General features: G+C 35.9%; 1 protein-coding gene across 1 annotated transcript; it reads left to right on the forward strand.

Annotated features, from left to right (window-relative positions):
- The first annotated feature begins 3070 nt into the window (after positions 1-3070).
- On the forward strand, positions 3071-18834 carry Hsp83 (Heat shock protein 83). Its single transcript, XM_089243559.1, has 8 exons — positions 3071-3181; positions 4638-4781; positions 9063-9429; positions 12774-13376; positions 13884-14074; positions 14262-14678; positions 14879-15103; positions 18507-18834. Exons 2-8 carry the CDS (start codon positions 4638-4640, stop codon positions 18723-18725), a joined length of 2166 nt encoding a protein of 721 aa, XP_089099685.1. The 5' UTR covers positions 3071-3181; the 3' UTR covers positions 18726-18834.
- Positions 18835-19094: the final 260 nt, after the last annotated feature.

A 19094-nucleotide genomic window follows, 5' to 3' on the forward strand; every position in this document is an offset into this window, starting at 1 on the left:
TCCAGCCCTACTTCAGACATTAGTCGAGTCCATGCCACGTCGTGTTGCGCAAGGGCGTAGCCAGGGGGGAGGACTTGGGGGTCTGGTCCCCCCCCCCCCCGAAATGTGAAAAAATGACCGAAAAAAGGGAAAAAGATGGCCAAATCTATTGTTCTGTCACTTTGGTCCCCCCCCCCGAAATGAAAGTGGTCCCCCCCCCGAACGAAATTTCTGGCTACGCCCCTGGTGTTGCGGCACTTCTGCGGGCTCGCAGGGGCCCTACACGATATTAGGCAGGTCAACAAGTTTTTTTGGCTCTTCAGTGTACATTATATGGGATGGGCAAAAAGTCCGTAGAAACTTTAAAAATTCATAAAAACTGGAAAAATAACCGAAATAAAAAAACGGTTTGCAAGGTTAGGACACGACCTCCTATATAAGGTTATCTAGGTGGTTGTGGTTAGGATCGCTAGAACACGGGAATTTTTTTGAGACGAAAAAAATATCTCGAAAAACAGCCGATAGGTAGCGCTGACGTATACAAGTCAAAGAAAAGATACGGAAATGACGAACAGGATGCCTCCAAATCGTTTATTACAGCAGTATGTGTTCCACATGACCACCATTACAGGGGATAACACATTGCAGGCGAACACAAATCTAGCAACGTTTTGTCTGCGTGAAAGAGATGTGCTTTCTACCGTCACGTTTATGCAAGATGGAGCAACTGTAGTCACGCTGCTACTCCGGTCAAGACGTTCCTGATCAAGGGCGTAGCGAGGGGGGGGGGCTTGGGGGTCTGGTCCCGCCCTCCCCCCGGAATGTGAGAAAATGACCAAAAGAAGAGATACGGAAATGACCGAATCTAGCCAATAGCCAATAGCCGAATCTAGTGTTCTGTCACTTTGGTCCCCCCGAACGAAATTTCTGGCTACGCCCTGTTCCTGATACAAATGTTCGGGGAAGACGAAATCATTAGCAGGCGTTGCAGGTTCCCATGGCCTCCTTGGTCTCCAGATTTGACACCGGCAGACTTCTGGTTATGGGGATATTTGAAATCCCGGGTGTATCGATCCGGTCCAGCCAATCTGTCGGCAGTGCTGTCTCAACGCATGGGTCCACCCGGGCACTGGCCGGGAGCCTCATAAAAATGAGATATGATTAAAATTTACCAGGTAGGGTCTCAGAAAAACCACTTGGCCCGGGGACCACGATTCTCTTAAGACGGTCCTGTCTGTCGGAACTGAAATGTGCGATCCTCCAAGAGGTGTCCCTGCTGCACTCTGCCGTTGCTGGATTTGTGACTCATCTGCAATGTGTTATCCCCTGTGTGTGGTGGTGGTCATGCGTTCCGCAATTATATTTCTTCTCAATGTGCGGAACACATACTGCTATAATAAACGATTCGGAAGCATTCTATTCGATATTTGCTTATTTTTTCTTTGACTTTGACCTGCAAACCGTTTTTTATTTCGGTTATTTTTCCGGTTTTTATGAATTTTATAGTTTTTAAGGACTTTTTGCCCACCCTGTATGAGTGGGAAAAATTTTCAACAAGGGTATAAATAGAATGCTATTGAACGAGAAGAAGCACCTTAAATATTGATATGGCTTCGCAATGCTGAGGAAAAAAAGCACAGTGAATTTATTTTTGAATTTATTCCACTATCGTTTGCCTACGATCGTAAAGGGGGATAATCCAGGGTATCTCGCTACCAATAAACTTGTGGACACGTAACTCTTCTTCCTTTATGACATGCATAAAACTTGATGTGCTAAATATAGAAACTGCAACCTCCCTTGCCCAGATTGCAAGAGAATCAAGGTTCAAGGTGGAGGCCATTAACTTTTTGCATATAGATGTGCAGGGCAGTGATGAATTTTCTTCCTTGTAATCTTCATCTCCACAAATAACCAGTCTTTCGATGAATCTTGCATTAACTTTTTGCCCCCGATTTGCTTTGGCATAATATCCAGAAATAAGTCTCTTTCCATATATGTGTTATATAGGCTGAGCCGAGCCGTCTCAAGAGCATCGCAGGCCCCCGGGCTGCGATTTACAGATGAAAATTTGAATGCAATTTAGGCATTTGTTTTGCCGCTGATTGATTATGAAGAAATTTAAAATTTATTTGCTATAGTTTTCCAGGGCCTTAACTCTAATTTGGGGGGGGGGGCATGATTTCCCGCTGTATAATTCGATAGTGTTATAACTTTTTTTGTTCTTCGCTTAAAATTTGCCGTCGGAAGCATTTGTCTCGTTTGCAGCGATAGAACTGGGGGGGGGGGGACAACCGTCCTGGGCGGCAAATATCAAGAACAAAAAAAAAACTTATCAAATTGCTAAATTTAACAGAGGCGGGGGATGAAGTGGTAAACGTGATTTTAAAAATAATTCCTGATTACTGCACCCCCTCCCCCCCCCCCACTTCCGACCCTGAAACTAGCAATACAGTAAAGCCCTTCTTTCCTTAGATGCGGTCACCTCTCTTTTACGGCCAAATAATAATTTCTCTTACTGTAAGTGCGCATTTGAAACCCCCTTATTAACGGTCACCCCTCTGTTACGGACGAATTTTTGTCCCGGTGGTGTCCGCAAAAGAGAGGTTTCGTTTTGCTGTATTGTTCTGAATGAATCTTATTTCTGTCGAAAAAATATGGTCAGCACATTCTAAATGCTCAGATGCATGGTACTCCTGTATAATCAAGTTGAAGGTTTACTTCATAATCGAAACTTGCAACGATTACTTGAATCGATACTTTTCCGACACACTTCCGCTTCCGTCGAACAATCAAGAACATTAGAGAAGGCTGGAGAACCTTCCAGAGGATTCTAGAAAAAACCGCATCACACTTTATGCGATTGCTACTTCCGGTATATAGTGCCAACTTTAATATAGAAATTCTAACCACCAATGTATTGTATTAATTTTTTTTAAATAAGAAATAAAATGATATTTATATAGGAAATTGTATTTTTGTGTTAAAAACTCGATATTCGTCCGATTTAAGAAATTTCTAGAATATTCCCGGTTTCTCGGTATCGATCGAGATGAGGATATTTATACGCCCGCCCGGTTACCGGCGTTTTAGAATTTCATTGTCCTGCCGGCGTGTTGAGTTCAAAGTGAACCGAGTTTCGCTGAGCGAAGTTTTTTCTTGAGATTGATTCTCTTATCGAGTGAAATTTAAAGCTTTGAAGGTATTATATTTTCCCTTTTTTCAACTATTTGCAGTCGATTTAATTAAAAATTTATTTGTCAATGTATTGATTTGTGAAATTTAAGTTTTCTTTTTTTTTTTTTTTTTAAAGTCCAAAGAGTTTTTAAGTGAGGTCCAATTTACAACGTTTTTAAAGATCTAAAAGGCAGTTTTCTAATAGTTTTTTTATTAGAATTGTTGGCGTTTTACTAGCAACTCCATAAATTTAATGAATTATGGGTGGAAATGAGTTCGGAATTCATTGGAACAGAGAACTAGGATTCCCCCCCCCCTTTTTTTAAGGGTGTAGCCTATTTTTAAGAAAGGTGGATATTAATTTTACTGAAGGGTATGGTGCGATTCCTTTTTGGTGTAGGAATAGTCTTATAGTTAAACTAGTTACAAATTTTATCTAGTTCATGAGTGTATTGATCTATCGGAAAGTTTTCTTGGTTTAATTATACAAATTATTGGGCAATCTGATTCCAGAATATTCAATTAATCTTGGATAATGGGTATATGCAATTTAAAGTAATAGTGGTTTCTTTTGTGTTTAAAATTCTTTTTGAATAGAATGAAGTGGGATTCCAGGGAAAATTTTGGGTTCCTTCATGGTTTGACAAATCTTATGTCTTGGAATTTTTAGGTGCCAAGAAATTTTTATCTGAAGGTCCAAAATAATGCTTCTTGTGACTTATTACTGACGCTCATTTACATTAGCAGATATGCTATTAATTCCAAATGTGGGGTTCTCAGCCAGCAATTTAGTAGCTTACATGGAAATTATAGGTGATATTAATTTTTAGTTGCCATGGTTACATGGCTCTTGTCCAGCCCTGCATTACTTGTATCTAAGCCCTTATCAATTTACAATTACATTGGGTGAATACTAGCTATCCTTAGGCAAGTGTAAGTAGCCAGAGAGCAAACTGGTTTCAATTTGGCCATACAATAAATCGCTTGTGTTGTACAATATTTTCACAAGATTTACTTATGGATTTTCTTGCATTATATGAATTATGTATTTCTGTTAGATCATCTAGGAGGTCGTAGTCAAAGAGAGTAATATATTGCAGGTGAAAATAAAAGTACCCTTTTCTTGAACTTCATTTGCTTTAGCAGAGTGGGTGTAGATTTCGTGCCTTATCACTGATTTTGGTATCAGTAAAACTGAATAGCTAGTAAACGTGCAATGTGATTGAGTCTTTGAAGAGTCAATTTAATTGTCTTGCTAACAAATATAAGGAAAAACCAGAACTTGATGTCCTTGCTGAAAGTAATTTAGCTTTTTAAAGTTGTGACCGGAAGGGGGTCCTGTAAATCTAAAGAGACCTCATTATTAAGGAAATTAGTTACCTTGTCTTGAATTGGTAAGACCAGTCTCCCAGATTGTATTTATCGTTGTTTTGATAAGTAGTCTGTCACTTTATCTATATAATTATGGTTTATTCTTCTAGATGCCTGGAGGTGATGTAACAATGGAGGAAGCTGAAACCTTTGCGTTTCAGGCTGAAATAGCTCAGTTAATGAGCTTGATTATCAATACTTTCTATTCCAACAAAGAGATCTTTCTTAGGGAGTTGATCTCCAATTCATCTGATGTAAGTATATTATAGAATATGTATTGCATAATGTCTGGTTTTTGTTTTCTATATTAAAATTGGCGAGGAAAGTGCGTAAAGGCGACGTCTTTAAAAAATTAATTTGAATGTGTATAAAAAATGCAGTGGTAATTTTTTAGGGTGCTTGAAAAATATTTTTAACACTGTTTTTATAGGTTTCAAGGTGAAATACCGTATAGTCGTGTATAAGCAGGTTTTTTTTTTTTTTTTGAAAAATTCCTCAAGTGGGAGGGTCTGCTTATACCCAGGTCAGTTTTTGGTGGGAAAAATATCTACTCCCACAATCTGTACTCATTTTTGTAGCAGTGTTCGAAAAACTGGCATTATTGGTATACGATATATTCAAACCCCCGAAAATGTCAAAGACGAGGCAAAGAAATCGAAAACATTGACTTTGATACCAGGTGGGCAAACGTTGATTTTGTAAAGCTTTATGTGAACATCAACAAGCTTTTCAAAGACTGTTAGAGGAATTTGTGGATCGAATGGATGAGTTTCAATGATAAAGAAACCACAAAAGGTGGTGCCTGGAAGAAACCTGCCATCGGCTTAGTGTGCCAATGGGCACGTGGGGTGTGTAATTCTGTCTCCACTGAAATTATCATTCGATCCTTCAAATAGTGTTGCATCAGCAATGCCGTGGACGGAACTGAAGACTATATCCTCTTTGAAAGTGACAATGGCGATGATAGTGTACCCGTCGTAGGGACGATGCCGTACCCTATAATGATCTGATGGATTACAATGAACTTGAGATTGAGACTCAGGAAAAATGGTTTAAAATTTTTGAATCTTTTTCTATTGTAAATTTCTGTAAGCTATTCATTTTGCATGGAAATATAAGGAAAAATATTTTTCTTGTAACATGGAAATATATTCTCTGAAATGCACGGATTTTTTGGGGGTCGGCTTATACACTGGTTTTAAATTTATTGCGGTTTTGGTGGTCCTGAAGTAGGGGGGGTCGGCTTATACAAGAGTATATACGGCAAGTGTATTTATTTGAAGACTTCATCTTAGGGGAAGTCTTTGATGTTTATATGATAGAGAATTTTCTACCAAAAGAACTAAAAACTTGTTTCACATATTAATGTAGTAACTGGAATTTCAGTGATTGGGGGGGGGGGGGGGTTTCTTTATCAGGGGTCAAAGTATTTTAATTCAAAATTTGTAAAATATAACGCTTCATGCGACCCTTCCAGATTAGTGCCAATAAAGCTCAATCTCACGGTAAAATGTCCTTTAATTCATGAATAGTCAATTTAATCCCAACCTGTGTACATCCTTGTGAGCCATCTCTTGTTGCACCTACAACGAAGCATTCTTCCCAACGCAAGTTCCGTGAGCTTGACTATGTATAAGTACTAATGAAACGGCCTGAACCTACAACATTGTACCATTCAAAAAGAAACTTTAGTACAGTGCAGTGTAGGCAAGGTTTAAACTAGATAAATAAATAAAAAAAATTCCTTTAGTAAAAAAGCAAATGCTAACATTGGCTTAAAACTTGTTAGCAGTGGTGAATGTTCAGCGCTGCCACAGGAGGGGTGCTACCTCTCTAGAACATAATCATAATGCCATAAAAAATCTCGGAACAGGTTGGCGACTTTTTTTTCCGGTGCCAAATATGTCAGATGGCCTGAGAAAAAGCCGCCAGGCACTACGTGCGCCAGAAAAAAAAGTTGCCAGCATAGAAAACAATAAAAACAAATGGCATAAACAAAAATAAGCTGTGGAGTGTTTAAAAAAATAAAACTGGATAAAAAAAAAATGAATCTGGGTTTAAATGAAACCCGGACCGTTGTGAATAAACATCGGTCCTGTTGTATAAATAAAAATATTCTATTATAAATTAAAACTGGGACTCTCTTTCTGGACTCTTTCGGAGAATCCTGGTTCTTATAAATAATCAACGGTATAAAATAAATAAAAAGGATGCAGGGTCATCCTGCATGTAGAAAAGAATAAATATTGGAAAATATTAAAGGTACAACCTTAGGGAAAAGATATCCAAAATGATTTTAATTAATCCGACACGCACATTACATCATATATACGTAAGGAAGAGAAAATAAAGAACTATCCCAACAGTTTTTCAAAATGCCGCGGCTATTAAGTGATGTCATTTGGAAGAATAAAAAGGATAGAATGAGAAAAATAGAACCAGTTTGAAAATGGCAGTAAAACCCGTTTGAAAGACGCTAAGAACACGGAAAAACAACAGCCAGCGCCACCGACTGGCAGAATTCTACAAACATTCTGGAAGAACAAACCAGAGCACGCCAACGATGGAAACTTATCGCCGGTAAAAAGTCGCAAATTTGGCGTGTCCCTTATACCAAAGCTGTTCCTGTTAAATAAAAAAAAAACGAGTCACAAAAAGTCTGTGTTCTTTTAAAAATTGGCATTTTTTTTTTCCCCCTTCATCTAGTGATTTTGGGGTCATTTGTGCAGAATGTTTGTTCACAGCGTTTCTGATTGAACACAATATTTATTTTTTAGATCATTTTGAGGTTTTGGTCTCTAATTTCACTTGTTTTTAGAGTTGGATTTTATTCTCCAATGCTTTAACTTTTATGTGTGAAAAATCTTTTATTTAGAAGATCCCTTTCGTATTTATTAAAGAGTGGTTTTAGCAAAAAATATGGGTTCGTGTTAAAATCTCCAGAATTTTCATTTTCAAAAGTTGGCAGCCATGGTATTTTTTACAAAAGTGGCTATTTCTGTCGCATTCCAAGATTTTCGTATTTTGTAAAAATACGACCATAGAAATAGAACTGAGTGTGGGACAGTTTTGTATGGGTTTGGACATAGTGTAGCCAACACCTTTTTATAGCAGAAAGTCTTGGCGTGAAGCTTTGTCACTGAAGTTGTCTATTTCACCTGTCGCAATTAAATAAATAAAGCAAGTAGACGTATGCGAAATGGTTTATCTTTTTATGGTATATGCAATAACTATAGGTAAATAGTAAGTTTCAGTGACGTTGTGAACTTCGTGTAGAGGCTTCCTGCTATAGGTGTTAGTAGAGCAGTAGGTTTAGACTGGCATGAGATTGAGGCAATCTGTTTTGTCTGTGTGTGAAAGTCTTCTCTCAAACTCTCACGTGTATACAAATTCATCATAATAAAGATCGATGTGATTTTAGAAAAAAATAGAACACCATAAGAAACTCTAGACTCGTGTTTTTTGTAGTGTAACGTCTCCTGTAACTAGTTTATTGACTCAGTAATTAATGGTTTGGCTGATCAGGTGGAAAAGTTGTTAAACGAGAGAACCTTTAATCTAAGTGATGTAGCGTAAAACTCCAATTACACCAGATTAGACTAATAATAGGTCAAATGGACAATTTTATTTGCAATTGTATTTGGTGCAATTGGCAGCACGTAATAGCTAACAAAGAAAAAGTGGGACCCCCTTTCTATATAACAAGAGCCTATGCACTACTAGGAGTTGAAATGACTTGTTTTTTCTCTTCCTCACATAGCCAATCACAGAAGCAAACTTGGTGAAGAAATTTTTCCCAAGAACTACTTGGTGTTTTATAAGCTTGTACAAAGCAGTGTTACCATTGGTGACAATAGGCCAATGAGATGTCTGGTTAATATATTGGACTTCATATAATATGAAATCTAGTGTAAAATTCCATGGGGGGGGGGGGGTTATCATTTGGGTTAAAATTTGACTAGATTCAATAGTTGGTTATAATTTAAAATAATATACTCGTTATACTGAGGAATTGAATTTTCTGTATGATATGCCAAAACTGAGTTATTTACCTCCGGGAATCTAATCTAGGTCCCCGTGCATACTGGGCAAGTTTGCTAACAAATACATCGGACACTTCTGAATTCTTTATAACACTTATTAGTAGCGTGAAACGTTGAGTAGCAGCCTCTCTTCACAACAGCAATTTTCACCCCAATTGACATTTTGTATTAAAACTCCATAGAGAAACGGATTGAGAAGTCTCTGGTGTATTGGTTGCCTAGTATGCAAGGGGACCTGGGTTTGATTCCTGGAGGAGGCAAATCACTTCTTTTTGAATCTTCTGAATGTTATGCCGAAACTGAAATTTAATTTCTTCATATAATATACTTGTTCATTCCGGAGAATAATCATTGAATATATTTCTTGGAAGATTATTCTTAAATTATACTTGTTAAGTTCAATATAGGTTACCAGTTTTATTTGATCTGCTGTCTATAAAAGGTTTTAATGTTTGAGGTTAATTGATCAGTTTTAAATTGTTTTTCTTATAGGCTCTAGACAAGATTAGGTATGAATCTCTGACAGAACCAACAAAGCTTGATGCTTGCAAGGAGTTGTTCATAAAGATAATTCCTAATAAAGATGACCGTACTCTCACCATCATTGATTCTGGTATTGGTATGACCAAAGCAGACTTGGTTAACAATCTAGGAACCATTGCAAAGTCAGGCACTAAAGCTTTCATGGAGGCTCTGCAGGCTGGAGCTGATATATCTATGATTGGGCAGTTTGGTGTTGGTTTTTATTCTGCTTACCTGGTAGCAGATAAAGTTACTGTCACTTCTAAGCATAATGATGATGACCAGTATACTTGGGAATCTTCTGCTGGAGGATCTTTCACTGTACGACCTGATATTAGTGAGTATATGTGTAATAAATATTGAACAATTTAACAGTATTTTCGTAGATTTTTAATCTTTGAATTATAATTTATTTTTATAATAGTTTTCTGCTGTACAGAATATCCCATAATTTAAAAAAAAATTTTTAGCATTGATTAGTTGGTTATAATAGAACCTTCTTTAACGGAGACTTCCTGTTAATGAACATTTGGAACAGCTGTCGTATGGTCCGCCACTTGGCGATTATTTGGCGCCACACATGTCTGATGGCCCGACGAAGAGTCGCCAAGGCCGTCAGACACTACGGACGCCGAAAAAAAAGCGTGCAAAACATAATAGAAACCACCAAGCATAAAAATATAAAAAAATATCAGTTAAAAAAAAATTACACCTGGCCCATTTTTTTAATAATAAAAAGATCGGGGCATAAGGAATTCCGGGCATAAATATTCCATGCATTAAAACTAAAACCCGGACCCTTTTTTTTAAATAAACGGATCCGGGCATGTTGAATAAATAAATAAATATTCTATGCATTAAAACTAAAACCCGGACCCTTTCTTTTTAAATAAACGGATCCGGGCATGTTGAATAAATAAATATTTATGCATTAAAATTAAAACCCGGACCCTTTTCTTTAAGTAAGCGGGTCCGGGCATGAAAAATTCTGTAGGTTCATTTTAAATAATAAACCGATAAAACAGAAGGCATGGCAATGGATGAATAACTAATAAATACAACGAAATAATAAAATGGTATGATACAACCTGAGCAGTAGATAATCCAAATAACTAGAGCTACAGAAGGGAGGAATAATGAGAGAGAGAGACGCGCTGGAAATGGAACAACGGCTGCTTAGAATTTTTGAAAAAACGCGGTGAACAAAAGAAAAATCCTGTTTGGTGAAGGCAGCGCCATCTAGTATCACCCAACGAAACCGGAAAAGTGTTAAAAAATACGGCAACCCAGAGAAGCATTATGACGGTCTTGGCGACTTATCGCGAGAAAAAAGTCGCCAAAGTCGTGGCGGACCATACTGCATCTGTTCCAATTTTTATCCTAAACTAATTAATTTTTATTCATAAGTTGAATTTATAATGTTCAATAGTGATTTATATGTAATTTCAAGCTCTTAGTAAATATAATCATCTCAATATCATAGCTGCCAAGTCTCCCGAATTTTTCGGGAATCTCCCGAATTTTATCTTCATCGCTCGATCTCCCGAAAAGTTCTTAAATCTCCTGAATTTTTACGAAAATCACAAATCCCTAATTGTCCCTAAAAATTCCCTATTTCATTAAAAACCCACTTATGAAAACAATCCCTAAGGAATTTTTTGTGGGGCATGAAGCCTTTTTTTTTTCCCTTTCGAAATGACGTCACACGTCGTAAACGGGGAAATTCCCTTTTTAAGGAAGTTTTACAAACCCTCTGATGATAACAAGAAAGTTGTTTGTCTTATCGTGCAGGGAAATGGCTTAGCAGCCAATAGTCCTGGATAATAATTGAAGATTATGGTGATGCACATGTGGTCAATTTCTTTTGTTGAAGTTACGTACGTGCGATATAACAAAGCATGAATAATGATAAGCAAAAACATATTTAATCCAATTTTAAAGATACTTATTCTGATGAATTTCCTTTCATCAAACGTTCCAGAAGAGGACAGACTTTTCCTTTTTGTACAAGTTGTGTTACGGACATAAACATCGGTCATGGAAAGACTGCCATCATCAGTCGTGAAATGAAAAAAAAAAAAACAGTGTCTCAAAAAGTCAGTGTTCTTCAAAAATTGACGGTGTTTTCCTTCATCTTCCGATGATTTTGGGGTCATTCGCGCAGAATGTTTGTTCACAGCGTTTCTGATTGAACGCAATATTTATTTTTACATCATTGAAGTTTTGGCCTCCAATTTCACTTGTTTTTTTGCGTAGGAATTTTATTCCCAAGGGTTTTAACTTCCATGTGTGTAAAATCCTTATTTTAATTTGACTTTAGTTTTTGAGTAGGGATTTTATTCCCTACGCTTTAACTTTTATGTTTGGAAAATCCCTATTTTATTTGGAAAAATCCCTATAGGGAGTGGTTTTAGCATAAAATACGGGTTTGCGCGAAAATCTCCAGAATTTTCATTTTCAAAAGTTGGCAGCTATGCAATATAAATATAATCCATCTAATTATTTGATTTGACTAATTACTATGGTAGAAGGTACTGATTTCAAATAGTAATCTTGGTTTTGTTTATATATATATATATATGTATGTGTATATATGTGTGTATGTGTATATATGTGTGTATGTGTATATATGTGTGTGTGTGTATATATGTGTGTGTGTGTGTGTGTATATATGTGTATGTATGTGTGTTCAATATATGAAAGCAAACATTACAATAACGTTATGAATAGGGTTTCTATATATGGATTTCTTTTTTACTTTAATTTGTATTATGTAATACATGTAGCACTACTATAGGTAAAATAGACTTGATAAAGAAATTTGATAAAGTCTGATAAATATAAAAAAAATTATACATAACTGGTGAAAATAATAAATGAAATGTAATTTTTAATCAAATTTTCTTTATAGACAATTGATTATACATAACCTCAAGTGTATCACTTTAACGTATGGGAACTAATTGGATGATGTCGCTCTGCTTTCCGTACAAAGGTTTTTAACAACTAGGTGATATAAAGATAATGGAAAGAGGAAAATTCAACTTGCTCCTGCAGGGAATCAAACCCATGTCCCTTCACTTTCTGAATGCACTAGGTTAGCGGCAACTAATATCTCAATCTTTCCTTGGAGCTTGTGCGCACTGAACGTAGCTGTGCGTAACATGTACACAGAACATGTATCTTTGCATCAGCCAGCTGTTAAAAACTTGTATGGATAGCAGAGAGTGACATTAACCTTGGATAAATAATCACTTAGTCATTGGCAGCAATTGTGAGCTTTAGCCTGAGTTAGGTCTAACCATCCATATATATGGTCCCGTTCAGTACATGTGAGCTCCAAGGAAAGACTGAAATATTCGTTACTTCTGTGGTCCGGGTTTTCACCTGGAAAGTGAAAAAATGTGGGTTCGATTTCTCTGCAGGGGCCAGTTGAATTCTTCCAAAATATCTTCATATCAACCAGCTGTTGAAAACCTTTTTTGTAAGAATTAATGGAAACAAGGTTATACTGTATCTTTCCCAATAGCAGACTCTTTTGAAGTTAAATCTTTAATTCATTAATATTTACTAAATAGGTCTATTTTAATATTTATTCAATTAATTACTAAATGGAAAGTATTTTAAACTCCATCAATAATTTTTTGAAGAAGCTGAGAACTTATGTCATTGTTTTTACAGGTGAACCACTTGGCAGAGGTACTAGAATTGTGCTTTTTCTGAAAGAAGACCAGGCTGAATATTTGGAAGAAAGAAAAGTCAAAGAAGTGATCAAGAAGCACAGTCAATTTATTGGCTACCCTATTAAATTACTTGTTCAAAAAGAGCGTGAGAAAGAAGTTTCTGATGACGAGGCCGAAGAAGAGAAAGAAGATAAAGAAAACAAAGAGGAGGACAAACCAGAAGTTGAAGATGTAGGAGAGGATGAGGAAGAAGACAAAGAGAAAGACAAAGACAAGAAGAAGAAAAAGAAAATCAAGGAAAAATACACTGATGAAGAAGAGTTAAACAAGACAAAGCCAATATGGATGAGGAATCCTGATGACATCAGTCAAGAAGAATATGGAGAGTTCTATAAAAGTCTCACTAATGATTGGGAAGATCATTTGGCAGTAAAACATTTTTCTGTTGAAGGGCAACTTGAATTCAGAGCCTTGTTGTTTGTTCCCAAAAGGGCACCATTTGATTTATTTGAGAACAGGAAACAGAAGAATAACATCAAGTTATATGTAAGGAGGGTCTTCATTATGGACAATTGTGAAGATCTTATCCCAGATTACCTTAGTAAGTATATTGTTTTACTGACTGTAAATGAAGAATAGTTAAATCTTTATTCCATTGGTGTTAAATCAAGTCTATTTGAGAATAACTAGGTTCTTGTAGAGTTTGTGAAACCTTTTTGTAAATGTCTTAAAACAATTGTATCCTAACATTACAATTGTTAAATTTGTATTTTGGATACATTTTGAGCTTCTCCATAATACAAATCATCTAAAAGGACTTGATTTACAGAACCGAAAACTTTAAATTATTTAATGCTTTTGTAGACTTTTGTCAACATGGCAGTTATAAAAAATAGGTATTGGCACATGTAATTTTCTATATGGTTATGAAATAGAATTCGTGAACAGGGTATTTTCTAATTTTGCGTTTGCTAGTATAAGTTCAAAAAGTTGTAATTTAGAACCACTTTAATTTGCTAGTGCCAAAAAAAGCTGAAGTTTATATAATTTAACATTTTGAATTTAATGTTTTTAGAGATACCTGTTAAAATTTTAACTTCTGGTTCAGATTTTATCAAGGGTGTTGTTGATTCGGAAGATCTACCACTGAACATTTCCAGAGAGATGTTGCAACAGAACAAGATATTGAAGGTTATTAGGAAAAACTTGGTGAAGAAATGCTTGGAATTGTTCGATGAGGTTGCTGAAGACAAAGACATGTACAAGAAGTTCTACGAGCAATTCAGCAAGAACATTAAGGTAATTACAAGATTTGTTTTCTACCATGGTGATCAATAGCTAGTGAAGGAGTTGGCTATTCGAGTTTTAATAATGGGAGGTTCTAAGTGTGTGGTGTTTTAAGATATATACACATTTATAAATACTATACTATGTATGAATTAAAAATTTATTTCTCTTGCTTGATTACATTGTTTTTATTTTTCAGCTTGGTATTCATGAAGATTCCCAGAACAGGAAAAAACTTTCAGAGTTCCTTAGGTATTACACTTCTGCATCTGGCGACGAGTATTGTTCATTGAAGGACTATGTAGAAAGAATGAAAGAAAATCAGAAAAGTATTTATTTCATCACTGGTGAGTCCAAAGATCAGGTAGCTAACTCTTCATTTGTTGAGAGAGTGAAGAAAAGGGGTTTTGAAGTGATCTACATGACTGAACCTATTGATGAGTACTGTGTGCAGCAGCTAAAGGAATATGATGGAAAAACCTTGGTTTCTGTGACCAAGGAAGGCTTGGAATTGCCAGAAGATGAGGAAGAGAAAAAGAAGCGAGAGGAAGACAAGGCAAAATTCGAAAACTTGTGCAAGGTTGTTAAAGATATCTTGGACAAGAGAGTTGAAAAGGTACTTAGGTTTTTATTATACCAATATTCTTGAATGGTTTTTCTTCAAACAAATGTTTAAATTTTGTATTTTGGATACGTTTTGAGCTTCTCCATGATCATATCTCGTGAAGGTTGACTTACCTAGTTCATTTGATAACTATGATGCGTGGTTTTTTCCACCCCATGTAAAAATTGAACATCCAAATTTCTTTTCTATAGGTTGTAGTGTCAAACAGGTTAGTCACCTCACCCTGTTGTATTGTCACAAGTCAATATGGATGGAGTGCCAACATGGAAAGGATCATGAAAGCACAGGCTTTGAGGGATTCCAGTACTATGGGTTACATGGCAGCCAAGAAGCATTTGGAAATCAATCCTGACCACCCGATCATTGAAAACCTCAGGCAAAAAGCTGAAGTAGATAAGAATGACAAGTCTGTCAAGGTAGTTTTTTTTTTTATTGCTGAATTTTCTTGTTTATGTAACATAAATGTGTATAGTACTATATCTGTAGACACTTGTATTGAGAGTTCTCTCGTGTAACTGGGGAAGGGGAAATGTGATGTCCTCCAATTGTGAAGACCTAAGCAATCTGTTGGTGTAATAGTCATCTAAAGCCCCTGGTTTATTGTGGGTTCCAACATTTAGAATGCTGATGTGAGCTCATCTCCTATCCACAAAACAATTTGAGCCTGCAAAATTCTTGGAAATTCATGCATAGCAAAAGCAAAACTACTGGCTCATCTGCTTTTTTAAATTTGGTAGATAGATGGTGGCACTCATCTTGAACATGTTTTCTTTATAATGCTTCTATGTTGGGTTCGTAGCACATACGTGCTCATTTGTTAATGCTATAGGGTAGTGGTTTTAAAGTGCACTCCCCAAGGGTTCTGTGGCTACATGAGGGAACTTGAAATGACAAAGTTTGTAAAAAATATTTTTTAAATAGTAATAACTAGCTTGCAAAGTGTTTTCTGGTATAGAATTCAAATGGTTGAGAACAGCCGCCATAGGGTAATGCAGAGGAGGTATATGTGGTTTAAGGTCTAGTTCCTATGTTGTATTTAATGGATGGGCTTGATATTTTTCTGTTGGTCTCATTTTAAATATATTTTATCAGATGTTTTCGAAACGACTTGGCATATGTGCTCAAACTTTGAGAGGTAGATATATAGGAAATGTGAGACAAATATAAAGAATTTTAACAGTAAATATATTAATTTTTATTTTGATAACATTACTTTTTTTTTTCATTTATTAGAAAAAATAATTTACATGCATATCACTTGGGTTTTTTTCCCCCTGTCCTTACGCGAGATTCCAAACTTAAATGCAGAATTGAAATTTGGTTTCTTGTTTTTAATTTTAAAATCGTCCTTATTTTTGAGGAGAACAAAATCTTAGTTTTAATATTTCTGTAGATATAGATAAGACCAAAACAGTAATGAAAATTTTTCTAATCTTCCACTGAAAAATCTGGAGGAAATTTATTCAAATCTAAATGTGGTTGTTTTGAAGGTTAATAAAATTAATTCTATCTGCTTTGATACATAGAATAAATCCTAATAATAAGTAAAACTTTAAATTAAACCAATGGTGTGTGGTTTTTTTTTTTTCATAGTCAACGGAAATGTGTTTTAACAATCTGTTTATAAAAATTACCTCCTGTGAAGAATACGTCCTTGATAGTTCTTGAATATTTCCACTTCTGTGAAATTTACAGTAAACTGGAAAAACCAGAAGAGTGTTAATGGATAAGTCTTGTTTGCACCTTTTTACATAAGCAGAAAATAGCCTAAAGAGTAATCTTTTCTATTATTCCTGTGTTTCTTGATCAATATCAAAGAGCAGCGGTTCAACTTTTTTGACTGAGCCCTTTTTAATAAGAAATTTCTATGGTAGAGCTCGTATGCTAATTTTTAATTCATTGAAGTTAATTTTTTTTTTTTTTTTTTACTAAGTAAAATTAAAAAAAATATTTTTAAAGTTAATTTCCTCAAGTGTCCAAGAAGCCCCTGGAGAGTTCACAAGGAGCAATAGTTGAGAACCGCTGTTGAAGTCATTCATATTTGAATTTTGGAAAGGTTCTATTTTGAAGGAAATTAATGGGACTGTTGGTCAAATTTTACTCAATGGTCAGTCTGAAAAATCTATGCCACCTGTTGAATCCAGGTTATAATTGGCCCAGAACGTACCCTTACTGCCCTGTAATAGTTTCTTATGTTAATATTTTGGTGGAACCTCTCATAACATACCTCTATTGATGGACATAATTTTGAATTACATTTATAGGCACTCTATAGTGAAATTTTTGACCCCATGGGTGTCTGTTATCAAATACAGAAATGTATGAAAAATATGCTGCTGTTAGAAATGACTAACTTTATATACATTGTAATTTCCACCAAAAATATTCGTGTGATGAATCCCAATTTACATAATCTGATGGCTAATCCCAGTGATTCTTAAACCGTTGAAGTGTATTTTGAAGGAAGGAAATGTTTCCCTTTTGGAAAATAAACACTCCTTATATACCAATAACTAGTTCTTTGGAAAAATGCCAGGATGTGTAATGTTTGATCTCTGATTTAGATGATGGGTATGTATGGCCTACAATTTGTGTATGGTAATGTCATTCTCGCAGACGTTTTGGATTGATCATTGATGTACAGAGTTTTGACTAATCATTTAACCCCTTGAGCTGTGAAAGTCCAGGTTCCCATGAAATTGTATGTTTGAGCAGTGCTGTACCTGAAAATATACAAGGGGTTGAAATGCAGAAATCTGAGTGACAATGATTGTACTGCATAGCTGCCAAGTCTCCCGAATTTTACCTTCATCGCTCGTTATCCCAAAAAGTTCTTAAATCTCCCGAATTTTTACGAAAATCACAAATCCCTAATTGTCCCTTAAAATTCCCTACATCATTAAAAAAATCCCCGCTTATGAAAACAATCCCTAAGGAATTTCTTGTGGGCATCTTTTTTCCCTTTCGAAATGAGGTCACACGTCGTAAATGGGGAAATTCCCTTTTTAAGGAAGTTTTACAAACCCTCTGATGGTAACAAGAAAGTTGTTTGTCTTATTGTGCAGGGAAATGACTTAGCAGCCAATAGTCCTGGATAATAATTGAAGATTATAGTCACGCGCATGTGGTCAAAATTTCTTTTGTTATAACGTGCAATATAACAAAACACGAATACTGATAAGCAAAAACATATTTAATCAATTTTAAAGATACTTATTCTGATGAATTTCCTTTCATCAAACGTTCCAGAAGAGGGCAGACTTTTCCTTTTTGTACAAGTTGTGTTACGGACATAAACATCGGTCATGGAAAGACTGCCATCATCACTCGTGAAATGAAAAAAAAAAAAACAGTGTCTCAAAAAGTCAGTGTTCTTCAAAAATGTTTTCCTTCATCTTCCGATGATTTTGGGGTCATTCGCTCAGAATGTTTGTTCACAGCGTTTCTGATTGAACACAATATTTATTTTTACATCATTGAAGTTTTGGCCTCCAATTTCACTTGTTTTTTGCGTAGGAATTTTATTCCCAAGGGTTTAACTTCCATGTGTGTAAAATCCCTATTTTAATTTGACTTCAGTTTTTGAGTAGGGATTTTATTCCCTACGCTCTAACTTTTATATTTGGAAAATCCCTATTGTATTTGTTAGGGAGTGGTTTTAGCATAAAATACGGGTGTGCGCGAAAATCTCCCGAATTTTCAAAAGTTGGCAGCTATGGTACTGTATAAATCGTATATATATTGCTGTCCTGCCCCTAGAGACATACAGCGGTTGATTGTACTGTATATATAAGGCAACTTTTTTTCTTCTATTTTTAGGATTTGGTGATGCTACTGTTCGAAACCTCTCTCCTATGCTCGGGTTTCGCTTTGGAAGATCCACAAACGCATGCTTCACGCATTTACCGCATGATCAAACTAGGCTTGGGTATTGATGAGGATGACGTTGGTGCTTGTGGAGATGCTGTTGTTGAAGAGATGCCTACTCTGGAAGGTGGTGATGAGGAAGATGCATCTCGCATGGAGGAAGTAGATTAATTCAACTTTTGGACTTCTCAAACACTGTACAGTCATCCTGTTTCATTGTAATGTTTATTCTGTGTAACATTCCGTGTTTTTGTTTAATAAAGCATTAAGTTAGTATGTATTTGGATTGTGCCTGTCTGTTTCCGGGAGCGGTATACATGCTCCAATACTAGGAGTTTAATTTGGAAGCATTGGAACTTTTTGGGGGGGGGGTGAGTTTGATAGCAAGTCTGGTGTAGATAAATTGCTTGATCTTTTCACAGATCATTTATTTACAATTTTGGTGGATTCGTATTCCTTTTGAAAGGGTCTTGCGCTATGTAAGCAACTAATTTTGATCCGTTTTGAAGCCTGAAAAACAGCACGATAAGTCCACCGTAA

This window comes from Pholcus phalangioides, unplaced genomic scaffold (assembly GCF_987345545.1).
Source record: "Pholcus phalangioides strain wild (caught in Gottingen) unplaced genomic scaffold, Ppha-v1.0 ptg000015l_1, whole genome shotgun sequence".
NCBI classification, from domain to species: Eukaryota; Metazoa; Arthropoda; class Arachnida; order Araneae; family Pholcidae; genus Pholcus; species Pholcus phalangioides.

What these genes read in the sequence shown, in the direction of transcription:
- Hsp83 (XM_089243559.1), top strand. Translation starts at nt 4,638, where the DNA reads ATGCCTGGAGGTGATGTAACAATGGAGGAAGCTGAAACCTTTGCGTTT. An exon ending in AATTCAGCAAGAACATTAAG is followed by an intron (nt 14,075 to 14,261) that starts GTAATTACAAGA and finishes TTTATTTTTCAG; the next exon opens with CTTGGTATTCATGAAGATTC. An exon ending in TGGACAAGAGAGTTGAAAAG is followed by an intron (nt 14,679 to 14,878) that starts GTACTTAGGTTT and finishes TCTTTTCTATAG; the next exon opens with GTTGTAGTGTCAAACAGGTT.